Genomic DNA, 14,340 nt, shown 5'->3' on the forward strand with positions numbered 1-14,340 from the left:
AAAAACAATGGCTATGTTCTGTACATAAAAACAATGGCTATGTTCTGTACATAAAAACAATGGCTATGTTCTGTACATAAAAACAATGCCTATGTTCTGTACATAAAAACAATGGCTATGTTCTGTACATAAAAACAATGGCTATGTTCTGTACATAAAACAATGGCTATGTTATGTACATAAAAACAATGCCTATGTTCTGTACATAAAAACAATGCCTATGTTCTGTACATAAAAACAATGGCTATGTTCTGTACATAAAAACAATGACTATGTTCTGTACATAAAAACAATGGCTATTTTCTGTACATAAAAACAATGGCTATGTTCTGTACATAAAAACAAAGGCTATGTTCTGTACATAAAAACAATGGCTATGTTCTGTGCATAAAAACAATGGCTATGTTCTATACATTAAAATAAAATAAAAACGTCTTACACATTGAGAGACTATTCAAACAGAATGGTCTGTCAACGCTGTGGACCTCACCGGAAATGTTAGAGGACGAGATTATGTAAGTGTGACATTTGAGGGCGAAAAAAACTGACATCATTCGCCCAGTACAAACACTGATATCATTAGCCCAGTACAGACACTGATATCATTAGCCCAGAACAAACACTGATATCATTAGCCCAGTACAAACACTGATATCATTAGCCCAGTACAAACACTGATATCATTAGACCAGTACAAACACTGATATCATTAGCTCAGTACAAACACTGATATCATTAGACCAGAACAAACACTAATATCATTAGCTCAGTACAAACACTGACGTCATTAGCTCAGTAAAAACACTCATACCATTGTAGTGGCTGGACCTTGAGGCAGTTACCGTTGTAGTGGCTGGACCTGGAGGCAGTTACCATTGAAGTGACTGGACCTTGAGGCAGTTACCATTGTAGTGACTGCACCTTGAGGCAGTTACCATTGTAGTGGCTGGACCTTGAGGCAGTTACCATTGTAGTGGCTGGACCTTGAGGCAGTTACCATTGTAGTGGCTGGACCTTGAGGCAGTTACCATTGTAGTGGCTGGACCTTGAGGCAGTTACCGTTGTAGTGGCTGGACCTTGAGGCAGTTACCATTGTAGTGACTGGACCTTGAGGTAGTTACCATTGTAGTGACTGGACCTTGAGGCAGTTACCATTGTAGTGACTGGGCCTTGAGGCCTGTTACCATTGTAGTTGCTGGACCGTGAGGCAGTTACCATTGTAGTGGGTGGACCTTGAGGCAGTTACCATTGAAGTGGCTGGACCTTGAGGCAGTTACCACTGAAGTGGGTGGACCTTGAGGCAGTTACCATTGTAGTGGGTGGACCTTGAGGCAGTTACCGTTGTAGTGGCTGGACCTTGAGGCAGTTACCATTGTAGTGACTGTACCTTGAGGCAGTTACCATTGTAGTGGCTGGACATGGAGGCAGTTACAATTGTAGTGACTGGACCTTGAGGCAGTTACCATTGTAGTGGCTGGACCTGGAGGCACTTACCATTGTAGTGGATGGACCTTGAGGCAGTTACCATTGTAATGGCTGGACCTTGAGGCAGTTACCTTTGCAGTGGCTGGACCTTGAGGCAGTTACCATTGTAATGGCTGGACCTTGAGGCAGATCCCATTGTAGCCTTCCCTGTAGCTCAGTTGGTAGAGCATGGTGTTTGCAACGCCAGGGTTGTGGGTTTGATTCCCACGGGGGGCCAGCACAGAAAAAAAAAATGTATGAAATGTATGTATTCACTACTGTAAGTCGCTCTGGATAAGAGCGTCTGCTAAATGACTAAAATGTAAAAATGTAGTGGCTGGACCTTGAGGTAGTTCCATTGAGTGCTTCGGACCATTTGCATAAACTATTCTGTGTGTATTTGAAATTCTGAGAGGTACTTATGTATGAACCTAAACCTTTATAAATGTGTAATTACACCATTTTCACAATGAAATCAAATATTTATCTCAATGAATCAATGGTTTCTAATTGGTTTTAAGATGGGTTGAATTGCTGCCTCGTAAAGCCAGGCCCACTCCTGACATAAATGACTCAGGTGTCCCATGCACCCACCAGTGTGTCACAATGCCGCTGTATAATGACCCCATATTCACACAGTGGGTGTGTATCCATTCCCAGGACTGCTGCTGCTGCATTTTTTTTCTACCTTTATTTAACTTGCCATTTAGTATTTAGTGACGTCTGACTGACATCATCTGTATCTGGACCTGTAGCGGCGAGGTGGGACGAGGCGTTGATAACACATCACGTCAGCTGCAGTCGTTCAGGCCAGCGGAGCAGTCCCCACAGAGTTTCATCTACTCCCCCTCTTCTCTGGTGGGAGCTCTGCTGCTGAACTTGATTCGCAGAGAGAGCAAAGGGGTTGAAACAGTGCATTCTTAAAAAATGCATGAGGAGGTGAACCTTGGGGACAGATGTCTTTTTACAGTGTCTGGTTTAAAAATCCAGTGAGTCACCTCATGTGAAAAACATTCAATATAGATGTGGTGCAGCGTTCAATTCCACCAGGGCTCCTCTGAATGAGGCCTGAAGAGATCCATCTGAAGTGTTTGTGTGGATTAGTGGGGAGGTGGTGTTTCAGACCTTTGGTGGATCTGTTGTCTGCATTTAGATTGAGTGATTTGTTTGGAGAAATCACAGTGATGCTGCTGACTTGGCCTGCTCAATGAAAATAGAAAAGACTCAACAAAATATGAGGATGATATATTTTAGGGGTTGCTGCAAAGATACTGTATTTGGCCATTCCAAACTAACTACATAGCAGAAACTGGTATGTTTAGATGTGGTGTGTATTGTTGATTGTTGCACTACAACTATGTATTTGTTCAGCTAGTACATACACCAACGTTCAAAAGTTTGTGGTCACATAGACATTTCCTTGTTTTATAAAGAAAAGCACCATTTTTGTCCATTAAAATAACATCAAATGTATCAGAAAGACAGTGTAGACGTTGTTAATGTTGTAAATGACTATTGTAGCTGATAAACTTGGATTAGCTAACACAACGTGCCATTGGAACACAGGAGTGATGGTTGCTGATAATGGGCCTCTGTACACCTATGTAGATATTCCATAAAAAATGTGCTGTTTCCATCTACAATAGTCATTTACAACATTAACAATGTCTGTATTTGTATTTCTGATCAATTTGATGTTATTTTAATGGACAAAAAAAATTGCTTTTCTTTCAAAAACAAGGACATTTCTAAGTGACCCCAAACTTTTGACCTGTAGTGTATGTTGTCTTAAAGCGGTATCTTGTTTTAAAGACTAGTATTTTAATCAGACACTAATATACCATGATATAGGCCCATGTTTTACACACTGTGGAGAAAGGTGTAGGCTATCAGGCTATTTACCATCGGTAGGCCTATTTATAGGCTATCAGGCTATATACCATCGGTAGGCCTATTTATAGGCTATCAGGCTATATACCATCGGTAGGCCTATTTATAGGCTATATTTTTCTACATCCATCCCATGATGAAGATGTAGCCTATCTATTTCCAGCATGTTTACACGAGAAATATAGGGTTGCACCTGTTTGGGGATAGTGACCACAAAGTGGAAATGTATAAGTTGAAACCGCATACTGCCAAAGCCTCTTCCGAGACAGCTATTAGTGGTTGTCCTGTAGCCATAAGCGTACATTACTGTCCATTTACAGCGGCCCTCAGGTCTCATGCTCTTACCCCGGAGTTTAACTCTGAAAGGCCGCGCTCCAACGGAGCCCATTAGATTTTCTCATCCGAAGCTCAGAAACTCTGGGTATCAGTTGTGAAAAATGAACTAGGGAGCCAGGATTCCATTACACTCGATGCCTTCTGAATCCTTGATCTAGCACAAATGGAAATCCAGTTCAGTATCCCAACATCATTTGACTTTCATATGATAAAACGTTAATGCACGTGCTTGTTCGTATGCGGTCCCCATGGTGCTGGGCAATAACTGGAGCGAGAGAAACTGCAGCGAAATGTGCCGGACTTTAGGCCTATGGACTGTAAACCTCACATAGTGGAAGACGCTTCTCCACTTTTCTCATAGGCCTACACATCCTTCTGACAGTAGCATAGGCATAGGATACATGCAAACTAATAATGTGTCCATTTCAGTAGACCTACGCCGCATATTGGCGTATTATTAATCTCAATGTTATTTTTTTGGTAACAGAGAGCCAAGTAGGACACAATGCCAAAGGCATGCTTTAAATGTGTGCTACTGACCCTCCTGAGTTCATCATCAGCCCACCACAACCTGTTCAGTCAGTGTAGCCTAAAATATTACATGTAAACACATAATCAGCTAGATTTGTACTGACCACACCTCTGCTTTTTCTTCAGTGGTGACGACATTAGGATATCCCACATAGTGATACATATCTAACTACAGTGAGTCAGCGTTTAATAGGCCTAGCTCACATTAAGGCTCTCGCTTATTACTGCAAGCAAATTCCGGTAGATGGCAGTAACAGCACGCCAAATGTTAATGGTGGCAGGTTGAACTTGTGTCAGTGCACAGGGCATTGTGCAGAGCCGCTGTGCTCCGAATCGACACTGTTAGGGGTTGTTTGTGAGCACGTGCTCAGCTCCGTGTGTAATCTATTCTACTGCTCTAAACGGAGGTTAAATTGATAAGGGCAACTAGGCTCGATTCAATATCCAACCTTTTGTTAGGTGTAGGCGCGGTTTGTAGGCTACTTATGGCACTACAGGTCTGCTCCACATGTGATTACTAATTATCATTAGTTAGGTTGCCATTGCCATGTCTAGTTTCCCATTATTTACATAAACAAAAAATGCATTTGCTTTATTTGAATCGATTCTCAAATATGCCCTGACAGTCATATTTTTGTTGGTACAAAGAAATCCTTTTGGAAAGGGTGCTGGAGTAAGGAACATGGTTTTGGTTCTGTGCGGTCCTTTGGATAGGAAAGTTGTTTTTTGTAAGATGAATCTCTTTAAAAACTTGTACTGAAGGATTTCTGAAATATTTCAGTCAGTCTTTATCCCAATAGATCATTAGCCAGTGTTTTTTTTAGATGATTCGTTGTGTCCTACCTGTTGACCTAGGCTATTTGAAACGAAAACAACAAATATTAAACAAATATATAGCCTAACTGTAGTTGTATGTTGTTAATGCCAATAACTATAATATTATAGGCAATGTTATGTAATAACAACAATTATACAATGTACACTAATATGTCTATAAAAATGACATCCTCATATTTGTAGCCTTATTTATAGATGCTGCTTGTTAAACTAATACAAGGTATTTCATACATGTTTTGTGAACGTTTATGAAACACGTTTTGAATCACTTGGCCTAAATTGAACGAAACATTCCATGAGATTTAAACAACGTTTTTTAATTGACCTCGCTATATTTATAATGCTTTTAGCAATTTTTACCCGTGGAAATAAGCTACAGACTTGTTGCGTTGTTCCATTCATTACAATTTCTAAGCCAGTTTAGAAATGGTCAGAGTCAAATCCCGAGGTCAGACGAAGAGAGGGCGAAAAGGTGATTACTGCCTTCAACTGGCGGCCAATCTGTCGCTCGTTATTTGTCCTCGGTTGAGCGGGTTCTGGGTTTGTGGCGGAGTCCACCCGGCGCTTTCAATGCTACAGCTAGTGAAGGGACTCGTTTCGCCTGGAACTCTCCCTTCAGTCACAATAGATTGGCCGCGTTCACTGACAGGCCACGGAACAATCGCCAATTCACAAGAGAGATGTGTCACCAAATCGCCAAAGTCCAGCTATTATGGCATTCGTTTATGTGGTTTCTTGCGAATAAACTCCTCTCGATGTAGTTGTTGGAACCTCAAAGAGTATTTTCAAAATGTGTCAATTTCTAAATGATTTCATGATTGTTGGGCAGAGTCATCATAGGAGGCGCAGCGGACTATTGGTGGTTGGGGGGCAACCTCTCCGGCGCAGCGTGGATCGCTAGCTCTGTCTCGCTCTCTCTATCTCTCTCTCTCTCTCTTTTCCCTATCTCTCTTTCTCTCTTTCTCTGCTTAGTTTTCTTTGATAATTTTTACCAATTCACATCCTCGACACGTCTTTTCTGTCCTCTCTCCCTTTTACTGGCTGACATGATCTATATGAGTGAAATTGACGTTTATTGCTTCTGGCCCACTCCCGAGTGACGCAGCGGTCTAAGGAAATGCATCGCAGTGCCAGAGGCGTCACTATTGACCCTGGTTCGATCCCGGGCTGTATCACAACCGGCCGTGAACTGGAGTCCCATTAGGGCGGCGCACAATTTGCCCAGCGTCGTCGTGTTAGGGGAGGGTTTGGCCGGGGTAGGCTGTCATTGTAAAATACGATTTGTTCTTAAATGACTTGCCTAGTTAAATAAAATAGACAGACAGTTGGACAATGTAATTCTGCCTGGCAATCTCACTGAACAGGACATTTATTTAACAGGACTACACCACTATGTCTAAATAATTGGAAATATGGAGTCGTTTTGGGAGACTGAATCTGATGGACATTACGCAAACTGCTATGAAATAATAATAATATTTTTAAACTATCAAGAGGCTAATAAGCAAATTTATCCAAAAGCAATGTGTAAATGTGTGTAAGATATTTTATATTTTGGTAAAAGTTGATTTATTTGGTAGGCCTATTTTGATTTATAATTCATAGATATGCAATGTTTAGTCATCAGAATAAAAATATCTTTAAATAATGAATCATACTAAACTATGAAAATAACATTGTCCACAGGTTTTTGCAAACTAATGTTATAGTCCTCTTTCTCTCCATGTTGCTCTCTTCGCCGGTGTTTTTATTTTCTGTTATCAGTGCATGCATTAACGCCATCTACAACCGCATGAGAATAGCTGTTGAAAACACAGGTGCTAGCGGTATTTTAGCTGCTCATGGGTCTGTCTGCCTAGTGTGCAGAAGGCGCGAGATCAGAGCAATGCCCAGCACCCCACCCCCTCCATTGAACAGTAGAGAAGTGTGTTTCGGATGAACAAGCTAAAGTTGGGTTTCTTTCATGTTGTGTTTGTTTTAAATGTGTTATGGAATGATACTATTGTCCCCTGTGCTGACCAGTTATAAACAATACGCATCAGAGGAGGTACGATCCCATCTGCCTATGGTTCCAAATGATTCTTCAAACGGCTGGTTTGTACACCACTGGTGCTGTATCATAGCCTCTCGTGACCCCTCAAATACCATTTCATAGAATTACAGTTTTAAATCCCAGTAGTCTAGAAAGGGCATGATGTTTATCACCCTGCATGCCATGTAAACACCAGACAGGTTCTTTATGGCATTCCGAGAACAAATCATAGACTGAAGGGAAATCCCCCTTTTTTCATTACCTTACTAAACACACACACATTCTTGACCAAACCTATGGTCAACATCCACTTTTTTTTAATTATCCTTTGAAATCCACAATATGCCTCGAATTCCTTGAAATATTGTGTACAAATGCATGCTTTGAGTAGCCAATGAAAATAGTGTCCAAATTGCACTTGAATAGCCCCCTGAATTGTATTTAATTTGAAAAAATAATCAATGTTTGCCTCAACAGTTGTCTAATAAACAATTATTTTGTCACTGAAACACTTAAAAACTCTGAACTTGTGTTTGTATGGCTTAGTATAGCTTTCTCAACCAATACTACTATAGGCTACAAATAGTTTTAGTTCCACGGCTTACCATTTTCAAAACCTGCTTGAAAAGGAAGGAGCGTTTTTAGCAAAAAGGCCTGGTCCTGACAAGAGCGCCTGCACTGTGCGCTGTGAGGCTGCGCCGCTGCAGCACGTGCTGAATCCGGGTCAGAGGGAACTGCCGCTCTTTGAGAGCTGCATGAATACCCACGAATAGAAAAGTTGTGTTCAGTTAACCGATTAAATCAGCGAAAAACAGGGCAGTGCAAGCCTTTCTCACTGCAGACCATGTCCAAATAGTTTGGGGCTGCTTCTATGCTTGCAAGGTTATGGGAATAGCACAAATAATCCATTCGTCTGTTTGTTTGACACACGCATTATAGACCAGACACACAGATAGGGATTGAAAAAAAATGCCCGACCATTTTTGCTGCACTTGTCTCAAATGTTTTGTTTACTTTCTGTAGGCCTCGTATTTAGATCTGAGTATCACACACGGCCACTCCTGGCAAAGTTATTTTGTCTCATGATACATATTCGATCACGAACGAAAGCCGGCACCAGTAAAGATCCCTGATGAAACAACAACAGAACTCATCCACTTATAGTTATAGGTAATATATGTTATATCTAATATGTTATATATAGGCCTATACCATGAGCAAAATGTCAACCACCTGCAATGTAAAAATGTGCCAATTTTTCAATAGACCTATTTGTTTCAAGTGTATCTTAGTTAGGCTACTTCAAAAAAAGTTGTATTTGCTGAATAAGTTTAGTAAGAATAAATACAAACACGTTTATTTAACTTCCATTTAAACTATTTGTACTATCGTGTGGACCGGCTTAAGTAAAATGATGAACCACTTCTATAGAGGCTATATGATTGTTATAGCGGACATCTGAATTATAGTTTATCCCCCTTATCCTTTTTATTGATAAAAATGATCTTCACTTTCCGATGAATTTAATCTTAACCATGGCTGGGACTTGTCGTCGCCAATAAACGAATGTGGTCTGAAGGGGCGGTGATACAGATCAGCTATGGTCTCTGCTGACCCATGCGGGTGAAAGAGCCTATCTTTCTGCTGCAGATTTATGAGTTAAAACGGGGTTAAATACAGATTTATCACAATCACAACTTGCAATGATGGCACTCGAATCAGTTCATATTTGTTTTTCTGCACTTAGTTTGCATTAGGGCATTGTTATTTTTGGTTAATATTGTTTTGGGGTTGTTTTGGTATTTATCTCGCGGTGAGAAACGATATGCGTAGGCTATGGTCAGAGAAAACTGATTAAGCAACAATTGTGTTAAAACAACACGTGGACAGGACCGAATACGACATTGATAACTTGACATGACATCCTCAGTAAAACACACAAACACACAAACACACACACATACACATTCATATTCAAGTGCCGAGTTAAGTAAGCGAGTAACATTGGTATACACTTGCGTTATTGGTATACCTTGTAGTTAGTTGAAGTTGTTTTCATGTGAATACACTGGGTTGGAATATTGTCAGAAAAAGACATCCATATTTTTGTCTACGGACATTCCAATGTCAAAGCAATGAGGATCTTGGCCACGAAATGTATTCTGTTGTCACTATCTTTTATGTCCTTTGGTTGGACTAAGGATAATGATGAAGATATGATATGTTCAATACATGTTGCCCAGCCTTTTTGGAATGCAGCTCATTAAGATATCAAGAGTGTCAAAGACATGTCAATGCCAATGCCAATACAACTGATACACCACATGCATACACATATGCATTCTGTTTAGTGTCTTATTAAAAGTGCATGCTGTTGACCTGTTTAATTGAGCTGTTCGTTATTATTCCACCAACATAGAATAAAACAGTGTAACTCTCAGAATTATACGCTCTGGACTACTTTTTTTTTCCTTTCAAAAGAGACTTCCTGTCCTCACAGTGCATTGAAACCTAATTATTTCGCAGCTACAAAACATGTTGGAAGAGTTTTAGAGAACAACCAGAACTCTGTCTAAGAACAACTGTAATCTACCATCATAATTATTGTCAGTTCAATTGTAAATATACAAGTTATTATGATTGGTTTTGAATTTAGGATAGAATGCAGGGAGAAAGCTTTTCTGGGGGGGAATGCTCTTCCCTGGGTGAAGAAAGGCTCTTTCACCGACCCACAATGGGAGATTGAGGCAGGGGAGGAGTCCACCATGCTTAGTCCATTTAATGGCGCGTTTGCTTAATTTCTGTATTCACTGGCAACCATAAACAAAAGGGGAAACGGGACTCTTGCTTAAGAGCTAGGCCTACATGACGTTGACGTTTACCATAACACATGCATATATTCAGGAGCAAAACGATTTTTGTTCAACATCTTGTCTATGGCTTTGGACACGTAGGCTATATGTGTCGCCTAGTGTCGTAAAATGACCCACAGCATGTGCATCAGAATCATTACGCTCGTCTGGGCATAGTATAACCATTTCTCAACATATATGCTCTTAAACGATTGATGGTGGACAATGAACACTCACTTAAAAGAGAGACTTAATGCAGATTATATAACAAAGTGGAATACTCTATTTTGATTTAGAAATATACACGAACATAAACACGCAAGAAGAATAATAAGCGCTTTAGGAAATATACGACTGTAATTGTCATTGAAGAATATCCCAATGTTTATATTAAATAGTTTTGCATAACTGTGACTGATAACACGTTTATCTAGTGTCATTATCCATGTTCGGTATAAAAACAAACTAACTAACAAAACGTCTAGAGCACTTTTTTACATTTTGACAAATATTTTATGTAGGAACACCAAGTCGAGAAAAGTGAACAAGTATAGAAAAGATGGAGATGGGAGAGCAATATTATGTACAAGCATATCTACACATATAGGATATTACAGACCGGGAGAACGAGCGCATTATTTACATATCTACACATATAGGATATTACAGACCGGGAGAATGATCGCATTATTTACATATGTACACATATAGGATAGTACAGACCGGGAGAATGATCGCATTATTTACATATGTACACATATAGGATAGTACAGACCGGGAGAATGATCGCATTATTTACATATCTACACATATAGGATAGTACAGACCGGGAGAATGAGCGCATTATTTGAGATATCATATACATAATTCAATATAAAATCTTGAAATAAAAATACAAATCTGATACAGTCATAACGATTCGGTTCCACATTTCACCATTTACTCCACACAGGAAGTGACAGAAGTGTAGTACAAAGGTGCTTATAACGTAAATGATTGTCTGAAGAACATAAAGTAAAACAGAATTGCATCTTGACTGAGCGGCATCATCACTTGGACTAAAACGGAGATGAAAAGGCGATAAACACCCTCTGGTAATTAATTCCCTCTTCTCGAGGATCCTTGTAGAAATATTGAACGGGATATTTTTCCCAGATACAAAAAAACATCATGCAGGTAGTGGTGGTGGTGGGGGCGTGGTGGGTCCATTGAAAGCGCTTACAAAATACGTTTTTTTGTTGTTCTTTTTTTTATATATATATTTATATAAATGGGTCCTTTTTTCATCCTCGATATTTGATAGTTTTTTTTCAGGTCCATATTTCCTGTAAATATTTATATTTTTATATCATACGTCGCACTCGGAGTCACTGGATGTTACTGAAAGAATGGACGTTCCAGTGTCAACTCGCTCTGTCATACTGGAGATGCTGGTAGTAGGACTGGCCGCGGTAGACGGCGATTCGGCCGAGCTCCGTGGAGTACACCCGGATTCTGAAAGGGACCGCATACCGTTCTGTCTAATTCCCTGGTGCTGAAGCCTAAAGAAAGGGAAAATAACATAGCAATTAAATACTGTGTCCCTCCGCAAAATACTGCTCAGCCTGCTTGTCATTCACTCCATGCCATGCCTTTAACAAATGCAGCCTAATGGGAGTAAGAATAGTCTAAAACAAAGCAGAAGAATTACTAAAAATGGGGAAATATGACAGTGTATATTAGAATAAGAGGCTGGTTGTTAGTTATACTTAAACCATGGCCAATGCAATTTGAGAACTGTCTTTTATCTTTGATTTTGTCATATCCAGGCCTACGTCCAAATGAATGAGAGACTACAGGCCTACATCCAAATGAATGAGACTCCATTTTTCTGATTGTTTTGATTTACTGACACGTCAAATGTGGAATAATTGCAATCTTCCTACATGAATCAATCCACAGTGTAGGCCTCCGATTTCATCACTGAGAAAACGCAGATGATGAAATGTAGCTGTGTTCTTCTATTCCTCGCCAACTTTTCTGTTTTCATCCAGTTCACCAATTTGTCATGAATTATTGCATTGCCAATAAATAATAGTCTAGACACATTGTGAATCGAAAACATGGCTGCAAAACAGGCTATAGTTTTAGAATGAATATGTTGTATTTATGTTGACAGCTTATATCAAATGTTATGCATCAATCGTTTCCAAACGTCTATAGTCTAATGTATACGTTTCGTATGTGTAAAACGCACCACGAATAAAAAATAAAATTCGTAACTGAACACATTCAATTTGGAAAACTATCCCATCTTTCCCAGTGTTTTTTTGTGTGTCGTTTCTTAGTCTACACTGGCCTTTTACAGCTGCTACATGTACATTCTATTATATTGATTAAACAACTAACCAATTACCTATAAACTAGGTGTTTTGTTTTATTTCCTGTTTGTGGTCTAAATCTATACCACGCTGCAGTGTGTCAAGTTTTCAGACCAAAACGTTCACTTGTTGAGAGAAGATAACAATCAATGACAAACGTAGTATCATCACAACATGCGGTATTCCAAGTTTAACAGACATCCTTATGAATCATTCTTTTCTGTCATGTCTAGAAAATATGACAACTTCAAGATTTGCATTGCAGCTGATTTTCTTTGTGTGTACTTCCTGTTTTGTTATCTAACGCATACACTGATGTTTTCATTTTGCTTATCAGGGAAACTAGCATATCAGCGTAGTCTACACGCTTTCGAATTTGTCGAGAGTTGTGTGTTTTACGTAGAATCATCTTTTACGCATTTTAATATATTTTGGATTATTTTGGACAGCAATAATAGTTCGATTTTTCTGTACACGCTTTGAAAAAAAGGTTATATATAGAGACCCCAAATAACAATTTGTTCTAAGAGTGTAGCCCCTGAATGCATATAGGCCAATGAGATTAAAAAGTAAAATGTCGCCGTGCTCCCTCCCTCCCCACCTTCAACCATACACTCAGCTTGCTCATTTGTAACCCCTCTACAACCTTGTTTATTACTTCGATTAAGTTTTATATTTACATGGTATGTTTGCATTCAGTTTATAGGAATTATTTTTGCTTATTTGGTTCTGTGTAGCCTATGCTTTGACAAATGAACAGCGCACTGACCTGTTTTTTGCTGCTGCGGCTCTGTCTCGTTGCCTCCGATTTTTAAACCAATTTCCGACCTGTGTAGGAGTGAGTCCAGTGGCTTGTGCCAGTTCCCTTTTCTTGCTGGGGTTTGGATATGGGTCCTGAAGGTACCACTCCCTTAACAGACCGCGCGTCCTCTCTTTGAAACAGTGCGTCTTCTGCTCGCCATCCCAGATGGTCCTGGGCAGTGGGAACTTCTTCCGTACCCTGTACTTATCAACTGGTCCTAAGGGGCGACCGCGCAGCTTCTCGGCCTCCTGGTAGTGTGCCTCCAGCCACATGGCCTGCAGTTTGCCATGGGAGTCTTTGGTAAACTTGTGGTTCTCCAAGATGTGATAAAGGTCTCGAAAATTCCCGGTGTGGAAAGCAACCACTGCGCGAGCTCGCAGGATGGACTCATGCTTGTTGATCTGCTCGCATGCTCCCGGTGCCACCGGCAGGGACCATAGGAATCGTCCCAGCCGTTCAATGTCTCCGGTTTCCTCCAGCGTCTCACAGACGCTCGCCACTTGCTCCGGAGAGAAGTTGAGGGTCGGTAGCGCAAACATTGACAAGTCTTCTGGAGACCTGGTGGGAGTGCTGCTCGCCAAGAGCACAGGGCGCTCAGTGAAGTTTGGCAGGAAGAAATGGGAGGGATAAAGCTCTAAAGGGGATCTGAAAACCATGGAATGACCTGAGAGAGAAATACAGTTATCAAGAAAAAGAAAAGACGAGTAAAGATTGTACGATTCAATAGCTATTGCCTAATGACACCAGCCTCATAATATCTCCCCCTAAATCCACCGTGAGTGTAGCACTGAAACATTTTGTTTCGCTTTTCTATTGGTCTTCTTGGTGTGGTTGTGAGGTTGTCATGGCAGCCCTGCCAATCACTGTCAAGCGTGCCAATCATTAGCCAGTACGTAGACTAGGGCTTTCACCACTTCTGTTGCAAGCACGGAGGGTTATCAGAAACTCCAATCTCAACACCAGCCTCCCACTGCACGATTATAGTGAAGTATAAGACAAGGCTCGCCTATTTGTTGAATGGAATTAGCAATTAGTGGGTGGAATATTATTGCGATCTTAACGAGGCTCGTTAAAGCTCAAGAAGATATGTAGGGAGAGATGCTGGGGGGGGGGGGGGGGGGGGGTTCTTAGTGGCGACAATCGGGCAGGAAAACGTTTGATTTGCTTTTTTTGTAACAGTCAATTCACACCTTATGTTGGAGTAGTTTTTCCATTTTGCCCCATGTGAACCATTTT

General features: G+C 40.4%; 1 protein-coding gene across 1 annotated transcript; it reads right to left on the reverse strand.

Annotated features, from left to right (window-relative positions):
• Nucleotides 1–10,432: 10,432 nt before the first annotated feature.
• Nucleotides 10,433–13,986, reverse strand: LOC115152829 (homeobox protein SIX3-like). Its single transcript, XM_029697683.1, has 2 exons — nt 13,072–13,986; nt 10,433–11,483 (listed from the first exon to the last, which is right to left on the reverse strand). The coding sequence occupies exons 1-2, from the start codon at nt 13,758–13,760 to the stop codon at nt 11,291–11,293; spliced, it is 882 nt and encodes a 293-aa protein (XP_029553543.1). The 5' UTR covers nt 13,761–13,986; the 3' UTR covers nt 10,433–11,290.
• Between the last annotated feature and the right edge of the window lie 354 nt (nt 13,987–14,340).

Source organism: Salmo trutta, chromosome 18 (genome assembly GCF_901001165.1).
Source record: "Salmo trutta chromosome 18, fSalTru1.1, whole genome shotgun sequence".
In the NCBI taxonomy this organism is placed as follows: Eukaryota; Metazoa; Chordata; class Actinopteri; order Salmoniformes; family Salmonidae; genus Salmo; species Salmo trutta.